Raw genomic sequence first — 14585 nt, 5'->3', positions numbered from 1 at the left:
AGGCATTCTTAGTAATATTTCTTTGAGTCTGATGATGAAAAATATTAAAAGAAAATTCTGAAGAGCTGTATGCATAAGCTTAGTTGGAACTTTTATTTGCATAAAAACCATAGCATTTAATAAAATAGGGCTATGAATCTAAAAAAGTCAAAAAATATTTTACATTAAAATTTTTACCAAATCTGTACAATTTTCTGGTCCCTGTATAAAAGATATAGAGAAATAAGACCTTATTTTTGTGGGTAATTTATTTATGTTAATGTTGGACAGATAAAGTGTACATACGTGATGTAACTGGAAAAAAATTTGACTTTATGACCAAGTGTTATGTTGTGATAAATTTTAATAAAGAAGAGGAAAAACAATTATGGTTGATTGCGATTATTAGATACAATTGTATGAAGATCTGACCTTGAGCTGACACTTAAGGAACTGTAATTTGCTGGTGGACAGTTCCTGCATACAGCAAGAAAGCACAATCAGTGAGATTATTTTGATTTAACGTTTCGCCAAGTACTGACTAATCCATATATCTGTATTAAATAGTGATAGCATTTATTGAGCCCGTGCCATGACCGAAGAACTGTAAGTAATATGAATTCCTAAGACTTTATTAAGAATTAAGGGAAAGGGGCTCCTGGGTGGTTGAGTTGGTTAAGTGTTTCCCTTCGGCTCTGGTGGTGATCCCAGGGTCCTGGGATAGAGCCCTGCCTGGGGCTCCCTGCTCAGCGGAGAGTCTGCTTCTCCCTCTCCCCCTGCTTGTGCTCTCTTTCTCTCACTTGCTCACTCTCTCTGTCTCTCAAATAAATAAATAACATCTTCAAAAAAAAAAAAAGAATTAAGGGGAAGATCATCAGGCTTGGGGCCAGGGCTGTGCTACTGCAAGGAGGGAACTGGTTGTGGGGAGGCGCCGGGGCCAGCCATTGCCACCTCTCTAGGTGAGTGCATCCCTCTCACAGAGCAGGGCACCAGAGGGCTGCCCGCACAAGGGGTTGGTGCGGCATCACCCCATCCAAGACCCTGCTGGTGTTTCCCAGCCTTATCTTCCAGGGGGCAGCTGGTATTTTATGCTGTGTGGCAGCCTGTGTCTTTATCACGTATGATGACTATGGCCACGTCTTTGAAGATGAGTATACGCTCATCCCTGCTGTAGTGATCATAGCTGTAGGAGCCCTGCTTTTCATTGTTGGCCTAATTGGCTGCTGTGCCACAATCCGAGAAAGCCGCCGTGGACTTGCCATGAATGTCATCATCCTACTCTTGGTTGTTGTCACAGAAGCTGTTGCAGTGCTTTTGGGATACGTTTACAGAGCAAAGGTGGAGAGTGAGGTGGCAGCATGCAGAAAGTGTATAAGGCTGACCATGGAACCCACCCTGATGCTGCAAGGCAGGCTATGATCACGTACAGAGTCAGCTGCACTATTGTGGAATTCACAACTAGTCAGACTGGGAAAATACAGACTGGTTCAAAGAGACCAAAAACCAGAGTGTCCCTCTTAGCTGCTGCAGAGAGACCACCAGCAGCTGTAATGGCAGTCCGGCCCACCCCTCCGACCTCTATGCTGAGGAATATGAGGCTCTAGTTGTGAAGAAGCTACAAGAAGTCATGATACATATTATCTGGGCAGCACCGCATTTGCTCAGCAGCTGGGCATGTTGTGTGCATGCATCATGTTGTGCAGAAGGAGTAGAGAACCTGCTTAGGAGCTCCTCATCACCGGCAGAACCTATGCACAGTAGAAAACACAAGGCTGAGCTTTTTAGTCTTGTTCGGATGTGGAAGGTGAATTGAGCAGGTCTACTGTGTTGGCGGCCTGAGTTCATTTAGTTAAAGCACACAGGTGTTGGACAAAGCAACTTGGCTCTTCAGTGTGCCCACCTACTTCCCTACCCACCTAGGACTTTCTTTTCCTCTATTCTAGCTGACTCTCCGTGTCCCTAAGTTTTTAAGTATAGCAGTATATGTTCTAATTTCAGAACCATTTGCAGGTCCCATAGTGTGGGAGAGTCAAAGGGAGCCTAAGCTGCTTCTGCTACCGTCATGGAGTAATGGGGCTGCTGCCAGGGTATCACTGGGCCCTTTCAGTCTTCATGACGGAGAATTCTGGGCCAAAGGTTTTTGGGGGGAGGTGGGGGAAGCTGTGGTTAAAGTTAACACCAAATGGTGCCCTTTTAAAAAACATATACTGTAGTCTAATAAGATAGCAACGGCATAAAATTGTTAAGAAAGATTTTAGAATAAAAAAAAAGAATTAAGGGAAATAGCAATCTAAGCTTAGAGCTCAGTAGATGCACAGAATTATTGAAAATGAGAAAATTGAAATAAGAAAAAATATAAAACAGCCAAAAGAAGAAAACAACCAAGTTCAATTTTATTCCTATGGTTCATACCTTGATTTTTATTTACTCTGTTGGCTAATAAACTGAGAGTTAAAAGGCTGATTTAAGAAATCTGTTTAATCAAATAAAATCTACTCTCTAAATTTGTTTTAGATTTGTCTATATACATATGACAGCATCTAATAACTTAGAGGAAAATCCAAATAGAAAGATTAAGAAGAAAAACATAAATGAATGCAAAAAATGGTGAGAGTAATTGAAAATGTTCCTGAGAAGCAAAACCTTTGTTAATTATAAAGTAAATATCAGAAAATGTGTTAATCACGCCATGTCATTATTATCTTCTATCTGAATTTGTCTGAAGTTAATGATGGAAACCAGACATCAGTGATAGAATTCATTCTTCTTGAACTGACAAATGAAGCTGAACTTCAAGCTCTGCTTTTCCTTTTTCTGCTGCTAACTTATGTCTTAAGCATCATGGGAAACTTGACCATCATCACTCTGACCCTGCCTCCAGACTCCTATGTATCTCTTCCTTCGGAATTTTTCTGTTTTGGAAATATCTTTTACCTCTGTCTTTGTTCCCAAAATGCTAGTCAATATTGGAACTGGAGATCAGACTATTTCCTTTGCTGGTTGTTTCACTCAGTACTTTTTTGCCATCCTTCCGGGAGCAACTGAATTTTATCTTTTAGCTGCTGTGTCCTATTATCGCTACGTTGCCATTTGTAAACCCCTGCGTTATACAACCTTAATGAGCAGAAGACTCTGCATTCAACTCGTCCTGTGTTCCTGGTTCTCCAGTTTCTTGGTTGTCATTGTGCCACATATAATGACTCTCCAGCTGCCTTTCTGCGCGTCCAACGTCATCAGTCATTATTGCTGTGACTATACTGTACTGTTGCGTCTGTCCTGTTCAGACACACATTTCATAGAAATGATGGAGTTTATCTCTGTTGGAATCACCCTCATCTTCACCTTGCTGTTAGTGATTCTTTCCTACATGTACATTATCAGGACAATTCTGAGAATCCCCTCTGTTCAACAAAGAAAAAAAGCTTTTTCTACATGTTTCTCTCACATGATTGTGGTCTCACTTTCTTATGGAAGTTGTATCTTTATGTACATAAATCCTCCTGTTAAGGATGCAGAAACTTTTCATAAGGGAGTGGCTGTCTTAAATACCTCAGTTGCCCCTCTGTTGAACCCTTTCATCTATACCCTAAGGAACAAGCAAGTGAAAATAGCCTTCAAAGATACGGTTAGCAAGATAACAATGTTTTCAAGAAGGTGAAACTAACTGAGGTTCATAATAATAATAAATAACAAATAAATGTTTAGAAGACTGTAGATGTACATTATTATAACATTAAAGTGTTTGTTATTATATATCATCAATATTCCTAACTGAACACCAAAGCAGTAAAACTACTTATTTAATGAAGCCTATTTTGCCATCACTTTATTTCTTAAAATTTTACAGGCCTGTGAGTGTGTATATATGTGTGTTCTGTCCTCTGACACTTTTGTGCTACTTTTCCTTATTTGTACCTCACTTTTAAGGAAAAGATTTGGGGAAAGGCAGAATTGAGAATATGACTTCTAATAGTTTATTTTTTACAACAGAGCTTTTCAATCTCTGTATTTGGTAATGAATAATCAAATATAGACCCAGAGGAAATCTACTTTATTTTGTTAATAATAGCTTAAATAATATATTAGTGAATAATATAAAGTTGGTTATTTTCACTCTATATTATTCAGATTTAAATTTCATGTTTCCACAGTAATCACTTACTGAGAACTTAGGCTACTCAATGTTTGAGATAAAGAAAGTTCTGAAGAAGGGAAAATCAATACATGTTTGTTTTCAAACTGACAGGAAAATGATTAATAATGATTTATACACACATTAAACTCCGAGTGAATCCAAGGAAGAGGTAAAGGGATAATTCTAATTTAAGGTAATTAGCAATATATCATTATAGCAAATCCATACAATTTAGTGTTGTGCCTAGTCATTGTTCTGGTTTTCTTTTACAAGCATATGAAATAAAACTATATTAACAGTACCTATGGTGTTAATAGTTTTATAAGCTTAAATCATATTCTTTCTAAATTTCATACTAAACTTTAAATTTTTATAATCTGATATCCTCAGGCAGGATGTCCATCACAAGCTGATATTTTCTGAACATTTCTTGTACATATTAATTTTTCAGAAAGCATGGGCCAGACTTATAGTATGGGTAATTTTAAAATTTTAAAAAGCCAAAAAAAAATTAAAGAAGCTATAGATGTTTCTACTTTAATCTCTTCAATGTACAGATGAGGAAAACTGAGTCCTAGAGATATTAACAAACTTTTATTAAAGCATATAGTTAAGTTTGTACTCTTGAATTCTTTTCTCATCCATCTAATAATGCAGAATCCACTAAGTAGCAGAAATACTAAAAGAGTGCCCTGGGAAACCATGGAGGACAAAGATGATTGAAAATGTAGAACTTGTTAGTTCATATACACCTTGCCATAATTTCATCAGAAAAAACACCTAAATACCTGACACATAGCTGATGTAACACATCTTTATTCAAAACTGGTGTCATTTAATATATCAACTTCAGATCCTGTGTAATTAAAATAAAATCAGAATAACTTAAATCTATTAATATAAATAAAGTACTCATAGTTTTAGATATATTTATTTTCAATATGTGGATTATAAATCAGTCTGCAGAACATGAAAACTTACAAACTTTACTTTCTTTAACTTCCTGGTTGACCCATTCATTCTTTAGTAGGATGCTCTTTAGCCTCCACGTATTTGAGTTCTTTCTGACTTTCCTCTTGTGATTGAGTTCTAGTTTCAAAGCATTGTGGTCTGAAAATATGCAGGGAATGATCCCAGTCTTTTGGTACTGGTTGAGACCTGATTTGTGACCTAGGATGTGATCTATTCTGGAGAATGTTCCATGGGCACTAGAGAAGAATGTGTATTCTGTTGCTTTGGGATGGAATGTTCTGAATATATCTGTGAAGTCCATTTGGTGCAGTGTGTCATTTAAAGTCTTTATTTCCTTGTTGATCTTTTGCTTAGATGATCTGTTCATTTCAGTGAGGGGGTGTTAAAGTCCCTTACTGTTATTATATTGTTGTCGATGTGTTTCTTTGCTTTTGTTGTTAATTGGCTGATATAATTGGCTACTCCTATGTAAGGGGCATAGATATTTACAATTGTTAGATCTTCTTGTTGGATAGATTCTTTAAGTAGGAGATAGTGTCCTTCCTCATCTCTTATTACAGTCTTTGGTTTAAAATCTAATTTGTCTGATAGAAGGATTGCCACCCCAGCTTTCTTTTGGTGTCCATTAGCATGGTAAATGGTTTTCCACCCCCTCACTTTCAGTCTGGGGGTGTCTTTGGGTCTAAAATGAGTCTCTTGTAGACAGCATATTGATGGGTCTTGTTTTTTTATCCAATTTGATAGCCTGTGTCTTTTGATTGGGGCATTTAGCCCATTTACATTCAAGGTAACTATTGAAAGATATGAATTTAGTGCCACTGTATTGCCTGTATACAATATACAATACTGTATATTGTTTCTGTTCCTTTCTGGTCTTTGTTACTTTTTGGCTCTCTCTTTTCTTAGAGGACCCCTTTCAATATTTCTTGTAGGGCTAGTTTCATGTTTGCAAATTCCTTTAGCTTTTGTTTGTCCTGGAAGCTTTTTATCTCTCCCTCTATTTTCAATGACAGCCTAGCTGGATATAGTATTCTTGGCTGCATATTTTTCTCTTTTAGTGCTCTGAATAGATCATGCCAGTCCTTTCTGGCCTGCCAGGTCTCTGTGGATAGGTCTGTTGCCAATTTAATGTTTCTACCATTGTAGGTTACATATCTCTTCTCCCGAGATGCTTTCAGGATTTTCTCTTTGTCTCTGACACTCAAGTTTTACTGTTAGATGTCAGGGTGTTGACCTATTTTTATTGATTTTGAGGGGGGTTCTCTGTGCCTCCTGGATTTTGATGCCTGTTTCCTTCCCCAAATTAGGGAAGTTCTCTGCTATAAATTGCTCCAATATACCTTCTGCCCCCCTCTCTCTTTCATCTTCTTCTGGGATCCCAATTATTCTAATATTGTTTCGTCTTATGGTATCACTTATCTCTCGAATTCTGCCCTCGTGATCCAGTAGTTGTTTATCTCTCTTTTTCTCAGCTTCTTTATTTTCCATCATTTGGTCTTCTATATCACTCATTCTCTCTTCTGCCTCATTTATCTTAGCAGTTAGAGCCTCCATTTTTTATTGCACCTCATTAATAGCCTTTTTGATTTTGACTTGGTTAGATTTTAGTTCTTCCATTTCTCCAGAAAGGGTTTCTCTAATATAGTCCTGGCTTTTTTCAAGCCCAGCTAGTATCTTTAAAATCATCATTCTGAACTCTAGTTCCAACATCTTACTAATGTCTGTATTAAGTCCCTGGCAGTTGTTACTGCCTCTTGTTCTTTTTTTTGAGGTGATTTTTTCCTTGTCATTTTGTCCAGAGGAGAATAGATGAATGAGAGAACAAAATACTAACAGGGTAGCAACAACCCCCGAAAAATATACACTAAACAAATCAGAAGACACCTGAAACCGGGGGAAAGAAAGGAAAAAGAAAAAAAAGAAAAAGAAAAAGATAAAAAGAAACAAAAACAAAAAAACATAATATGATCAAATATGATCACGCTGGTGCATAGATCAGTGCCACACACTAGATTTTGGGTATATTTTGGTCTGTTAGAAGAAAGTGCCTCCCAAAATTTTAAAGAAAGAAAAACTTATATATGTACAAAAATAAGGGTAAATATGTTGAAGGGATGGAATATGACTGTAAAGCTGAAAATTATAAAAGATTTTATAAAAGGAATTGATAAGAAGTTGTTTGAAAAAATAAAGACGAGGATTTAAAAAAAAGGGGGAGGGAAAGTGATCAGGCAGGAGATTAGAACAAAGCCATACACTAGAGATTTAGGGTATATGTTGGTCTGTTAGAAGAAACTGTATCCCAAAATTTTAAAGAGAGGACTTATATATATGTACCAAAAATAAGGTTAACTACTATGAAGGGATAGAATATGACTCTAAAAATGAAAAATACAAAATATTTTTTTAAAAAGGGATTGATAAGATGTTGGTGAAAAAGGGACAAAGAAATATTCAAAAAAAAAAAAGAAAAAGAAAGTAAAAAAAAAATTAATTTTGAAAGACTAAAGAATCATGGGGGGAAAAGCCATGAATTCTATGTGCTGTATTCCCTTAGCTCTGGAGTTCTGCCATTCTCATTGATCAGTAAACTTGGTCTTGGCTGGCTGTTCTTGCTGATCTTCTGGGGAGGGGCCTGTTGCCATGGTTTCCAAATGTCTTTGCCAGAGGCAGAATTGCCCCGCCCTTGCCTGTCCAGGCTAAGCAATCTGCTTGGGTTTCCTCCCTGGAGCTTTTGTTCCCTGCAAGCTTTCCGTACAGCTTTGGAGGATGAGAGTAAAAATGGTGGCCTCCCAATCTCCACCCCAGAGGAGCCGAGAACTCAGGGTTCCACTCCTCAGTGAGCCCCCAGAGAAAAGCAATCACTCTCATCTCCCCAGTCTCTGGCCACACTCCATGCTCACCCAGCCTGTGACCGAGCATTTCTATCTCTGGCACCCGACCCCGTGTGGAGTCTCCAAACCCAGCAGATCCCTGCAGTGTGCTCCCGTGCTGCTCCTCCCAGGGGAGGAAGGGGAGTCTCCCCAATCTGCCGCTTATTGGTCCCTGCTGGAAGAGCAGTGGCCAGATTGTGCCACGAATCGCAGTTTATGGCATCCCCGAGCTGAGGGCCCAGTCCTTGGCTCTGTCTCTGCAGCCGGCTTCCCCACTCCAATACCTGGGAGCTCTGCTGCACTCAGGCACCCCCGGTCTTTCTGTGACCCCCAAGGGTCCCGAGACCACACTGTCCCAGTAAGGGTTCCACCCCCTGCTTAGCTACTGGAGCGATGTCCCTCAGCATAGCCAACTTCTAAAAGTTCCGATTTTGTGCTCCACTGCTCTATCACTTGCCAGAAGCGGCCGACGGAGACCCCCTCCCCCGCCGTCTATCCTCCCGAATATCGCCTCGGATTCACTTCTCCGCACGTCCTACCTTCCAGAAAGTGGTCGCTTTTCTGATGAGAGAGTTGTTGCTATTTTTTTTCTTCGATCTCCTGTTGAGTTTGTAGGTGTTCAGAATGGTTTGATCCCTGGGGCGCCTGGGTGGCTCAGTCGGTTAAGCGACTGCCTTCGGCTCAGGTCATGATCCTGGAGTCCCGGGATTGAGTCCCGCATCAGGCTCCCTGCTCGGCAGGGAGTCTGCTTCTCCCTCTGACCCTCCTCCCTCTCATGCTCTCTGTCTCTCATTCTCTGTCTCAAATAAATAAATAAAATCTTTAAAAAAAAAAAGTTTAGAATGGTTTGATCCCTATCCAGCTGAATTCCTGAGACCAGACGAAATCCAGGTCTCCTACTCCTCTGCCATCTTGCTCCCATTAAGCTGTTACTTTTAAAAGCAGGAGAAGTACCTGACTTTCCTAGCACAAAGAAACAGACAGAGAGTAAGAAAAAATGATGAGGCAGAGGAATATATCCCAGATGAAAGACCAGAAAAAAACTACAGCAAAAGACCTAAGTGAAATGGAGATAAATAATATGCCTCATAGAGAAGTTAAAGTTATGATCAAAAGATACTCGCTAGACTTGAGAAAAGAGTGGAGAACCTCAGTGAGCCCCTTAACAAAAAGATTAAAAGGAAACAATCAGAGATGAAGAACAAAATAAATGAAATTTCAAAACACTACATGGAATAAGTAGCAGACTAGAGGAAGCTCAACCAAAATTGGTGACCTGAAGGACAGAGTAATGGAAAGTAATCAAGTAATCATGGACAGAGTAGTGGAAAGTAATCAAGATGAGAGGAAAAAATATGAAAAATGAGAATAGACTTAGGGAACTCAGCAACTCTATCAAGTGTGATTACATTCACATTATAGAGATGTCAGAGGAGAAAAGAGAAAAAGGAGAAGAAAATTCATTTGAAGAAATAATAGTTGAAAACTTCCTGAATCTGGGGCAGGAAACAGAAATCCACATCCAGGAGGCACAGAGATGCCCCAACAAAATCAACCTAAGAAGGTCCACACCAAGATACATACTAATTAAAGTTGCAAAAAGTAGTGATAAAGAAAAATTTTAAAAACAACAAAAGAAAAGAAGACAGTAATATACGAAAGAACCCCTATAAGGCTATCAGCTGATGATTCAGCAGAAATTTTGCAGGCCAGAGAAAAGTGGCATGATATAGTCAAAGGCCTAAAACAACAACAAAACACAAACAAAAACCCCTGCAGCCAAAAATATTCTATCCATCAAAGCTAACATTCAGAACAGAAGAAAACATAGAGTTTCCCAGACAAAAGTTAAGGAACTCATGACAACTAAACCAGCCCTCCAAGAAATGTTAAAGGGGACTCTATGAGTGGAAAAGAAAGATTGTAAGTAAGAGGAAAATAGTAGAAAGGACAAAAGCAGTAAAAATAAATGTATCTTTAAAAATCAGTCAAGGGACTCACAAATGAAAGGATGTAAGGTATGATACCACATACCTAAAATATGGGAGGGAGAGGAATTAAGAATGCATTGAAACATAAGTGACCATCACTTAATATAGACTGCTATATGCAGAAGATGTTATATACAAACCTGATGGTAACCACAAACCAAAAACCAGTAATAGATATGCAAGAAATAATGAGGAAGGAATCCAAGTAGGTAACTAAAGAAAGCCAGCAGAACAAGAGAGAAGAGAGTAAGAGAAGAAAGAAACAGAGAAGAACTACAAAAACAAGCACAAGAGACAAAATGGCAATAAGTGCACACCTATCGATAATTACTATAAATGTAAATGGATTAAACTCTCCAATCAAAGACATAGGGTGATGGAATGGATAAAAAAGCAAATCCCATTTATATGCTGCCCAAAAAGAGACTCATTTCAGATGGAAAGACACATGCAGATTGAAAGTGAGGGTTTGGAGAAATATTTATCATGCAAATGGATGTGAAAAGAAATCTGGGGTAACAATGCTTATATCAGACAAAATAGACTTTAAAACAAATACCGTAATAGGAGACAAAGGACTCCATGTAATTCTAAAGGGAAAAATCCAACAAGAAAATATAACAATTGTAAAGATTTATGCACACAAAATGGGAGCACCCAATACATAAAGCAGTTAATAACAAACATAAAGGAACTAATCAATAGTAATACCATAATAGTAGGGGACATTCACACCCTACTTACATCAATAGATAGATCATAGTGACAGAAAATCAACAAGAAATAGTAGCTTTGTTGACACATTGAACCAGATGATTTTAACAGGTATATTCAGAATATTCCATCCTAAAACAGCAGAATACACATTCTTTTCAAGTGCACATTGAAAATTCTCCAAAATAGATCCCATATTTGGCAAGAAAAATAGTATCAACATATTCAAAAAGATGGAAGTCATACCATGCATCTTTTTTACCATAATGCTATCAAACTAAAAATCAACCACAAAAATTCCTGGAAAGAACATAAATACATGGAGGTTAAATAGCATGTTACTAAACAATAAATGGGTCAACCAAGATGGCACACAGGAAATCAAAAAAATGCATGGAGACAGTGAAAATGAAAACACAATGGTCCAAACTTTTGAGATGCAGCAAAAGTGGTTTTAAGAGGGAAGTTTATAGAAACACAGGCCAACCTCCAGAAGCAAGAAAAATCTCAAATAACCTAACATTACATGTAAAGAAGCCAGAAAAAAAAGAATAAATAAAACACAAAAGCAGTGGAATGAAGGAAATAATAAAGATTAGAGCAAAAATAAACAAAGTAGAAACAACAACAACAACAAAAAGAAACCAGGAGCTGGTTCCTTGAAAACATCAATAAAATTAACAAACCTTTAGCCAGACTTATCAAAAAACAACAACAAAAAAGACTCAAATAAACAAAATCACAAGTGATAGAGGAGAAATAACAACTGACACCCCGGAAATACAAAGAATTATAAAAGAATATTATGAAAAATTATATGCTCCCAAATTGGGCAACCTAAATGAAATGAATAAATTTCTAGAAACATACACACTATGAAAACTGAAACAGGAAGAAATAGAAAATTTTAACAGACCAATTACAAGCAATGAAATTGAATCAATAATTAAAAATATCCCAACAAACAAAAGCCCAGGACCAAATGGCTTCACAGGTGAAGTCTACCAAACATTTAAAGAAGAGTTAAGACCTGTTCTTCTCAAACTTTTCCAAGAAATAGAAGAGGAAGGAAATCTTCCAAATTCGGTCTATGAGGCCAGCATTTTTCTGATATAAACACCAGATAAAGACACTACAAAAAAGAAATACACATCTCTGATGAACATAGATATAGATGCAAAAATCCTCAACACTATATTACCAAATCAAATCCAAAAATACATTGAAAAAATTATTCACCATGATCAAGTGGGATTTAATCCTGAGATGCAAGCATGATTCAATATTTGCAAAGCAATCAACGTCATATCACATCAACAAGGGAAAAGATAAAAATCAAACGGTCATTTCAATAGATGCAGAAAGAACACTTGACAGAGTACAATACCCTTTCATAATAAAACCCTCAACAAAATAGATGTAGAAGGAACATACCTCAACAAAATAAAGGCCCTATACCAAAACCCACAGCTAACATCATACTCAATGGGGCAAAACTGAGAGCCTTTCCCCTAAGGTCAAGAACAAGACAAGAATGTCCACTCTCACCACATTTATTCTACGTAGTACTAAATGTCCTAGCCACAGCAATCACACAAGAAAAAGGAATAAATGTGATGTAAATTAGTAAAATAAAACCCACTATTTGCAGATGACAAGATACTATATAGAGAAATCCCAAAAAACTCCACCAAAAAACTACTAGAACTGATAAATGAATTCACTAAAATCACAGGATATAAAATCAATGTACTGAAATCTGTTGTATTTTTATACGCCAACAATGAAGCAACAGAAAGAGAAATTAAGAAAGCAATCCTATTTACAACTACACTGAAAAAATAAAATACCTAGGAACAAACTTAACCAAGGAGGTGAAAGACCTGTACTCAAAAAACCTAAAACACTGATGAAAGAAATTGAAGAGCACAAAAACAAATGGCAAGATATTCCATGCTGACTGGTTGAAAGAACAAATATTGTTAAAGTGTCTATACTCCCCAAAGCAATCTACACATTTAAAGCAGTCTCTATCAAAATACTAACAGCATAACATAATTAAAAAAAAAAAAAATACTAACAGCATGTTTCACAAAACTAGAAAAAAAAAAAACCCTAAAATTTGTATGGAACCACAAAAAAGCCGAATAGCCAAAGGAATCTTGAAAAAGAACAAAATTGGAATTATCACAATTCTAGACTTCAAGTTATATTACAAAGCTATACTAATCAAAACCATATGGTACTGGCAGGAAAGTAGACACATAGATCAATGGAACAGAATTACAGAGATAAACCCATGATTCAATTACTCTTTGACAAAGGAGGAAAATATGCAGTGGGAAGACAATCTTTTCCACCAATAGGTTTGTCAAAACTGGAAAGCTACATGCAAAGGAATGAAAGTGGACCACTTTCTTACACCAAACAAAAAACAATGGATTTTCTTACACCAAACAAAAGAATGGATTAAAGACCTAAATGTGACACCTGAAACAATAAAAATTCTAGAAGAGAGCACAGGCAGTAATTTCTCTGACATTTGCTATGGCAACATTTTTCCTGGTATGTTTCCTGAGACATGGAAACAAAAGCAAAAATAAACTATTGGGACTTCATCAAAATAAAAAGCTTCTGCCCAGAGAAGGAAACAATCAACAAAATTAAAAGACAATCTACCAAAGGGGAGAAGCTATTTGAAAATGACATATCTGATAAAGAGTTAGTATTCAAAGTATACAGAGAACTTTTACAACTCAACACAAAAAAAACGAACAATCCAATTAACAAATGGGCAGAAGTCATGAGCAGAATTTTCTCCAAAGAAGATATTCACATGGCATCAGACACATGAAGAGATGTTCAACATCACTCTTCATTAAGCAAATGCAAATCAAAACTACAATGAGGTATCATCTCACACCTGTCAGAATGGCTAAAATCAAGAACTGAAGAATCAATAAGTGTTGGCGTGGATGTGGAGAAAAAGGAACCCTCGTGCATTGTTGGTGGAAATGCAAACTGGTGCAGTCACTGTTGAAGGCAGTATGGAGGTTTCTTAAAAAATAGAGCTACATATGATCCATTAATTCCACTACTGGGCATTTACCCAAAGAATATGAAAACAGTAATATGAAAAGATATGCACGCCCCTATGCTTTTGCAGCACTATTTACAATGGCCAAAATATAGAAGCAGCTCAAGTGTGCATGATTAGATGAATGGATAAAGATGTATATGCATATGTGTGTGTGTATATATATATATAAAAATATATATATGTATACGTGTATATATGTGTATATATATATACATATATATAATGAAATATGATGAAGTATTACTTAGCCATAAAAAAGAATGTAATCTAGCCATTTGAATCAACATGGATGGATCTAGAATGTATATGCTAAGCAAAATAATCAGTCAGAGGAGGACAAATAACATCTGATTTCACTCACATGTGGAATTTAAGCAACAAAACCAGTGAACAAAGGAAAAAAAAAAGAGAGACATACCAAAAAAATGCCTCATAACTATCAAGAGCAAAGTTAGTGATGGTTACCTGAGAGGATGGGTGAAATAGGTGAAGGAGATTAAGATCGCACTTATCTTGAAGAGCACTGTGTAATGTATAGAATTGATGAATCACTATATTGTACTCCTGAAACTAATATATCACTGTATGTAGACTATATTGGATTTAAAATTTTTTAAAATGTACTTAGTGTCAATTTAAAGAAGAAAAAGAAAAAAAGAATTTTCAACCGGCATCCTTGAAAGGTAAGGGAAGACTAGGGAATTTTCCAAATTAAAGGAGACTAAAACATTATGGTAATTAACATGTAATTCTAAATTGTATTATTTTCTATAAGGAAAATTTTTAGTCACTGGTGAAACTTAAATAGAATTAGAGAAGTA

At 36.8% G+C, this 14585-nt stretch overlaps 1 protein-coding gene and 1 pseudogene across 1 annotated transcript; both read left to right on the top strand.

Annotated features, from left to right (window-relative positions):
* The first annotated feature begins 571 nt into the window (after positions 1–571).
* On the top strand, positions 572–1740 carry LOC123839421 (tetraspanin-3-like; annotated as a pseudogene).
* An 830-nt stretch (positions 1741–2570) lies between these two features.
* LOC123839411 (olfactory receptor 6C4-like) lies at positions 2571–3637 on the top strand. The gene is given in 3 exon segments (XM_045868896.2): positions 2571–2586; positions 2705–2852; positions 2854–3637. Coding segments are annotated over 3 exon segments (948 nt in total).
* The last annotated feature ends 10948 nt before the right edge of the window (positions 3638–14585 follow it).

This window comes from Mirounga angustirostris, unplaced genomic scaffold, assembly GCF_029215605.1.
Source record: "Mirounga angustirostris isolate CCGP_5_RB_7025 unplaced genomic scaffold, mMirAng1.0.hap1 SCAF_5, whole genome shotgun sequence".
Classification (NCBI taxonomy): Eukaryota; Metazoa; Chordata; class Mammalia; order Carnivora; family Phocidae; genus Mirounga; species Mirounga angustirostris.
This window is presented reverse-complemented; position numbering and strand designations above follow the sequence as displayed.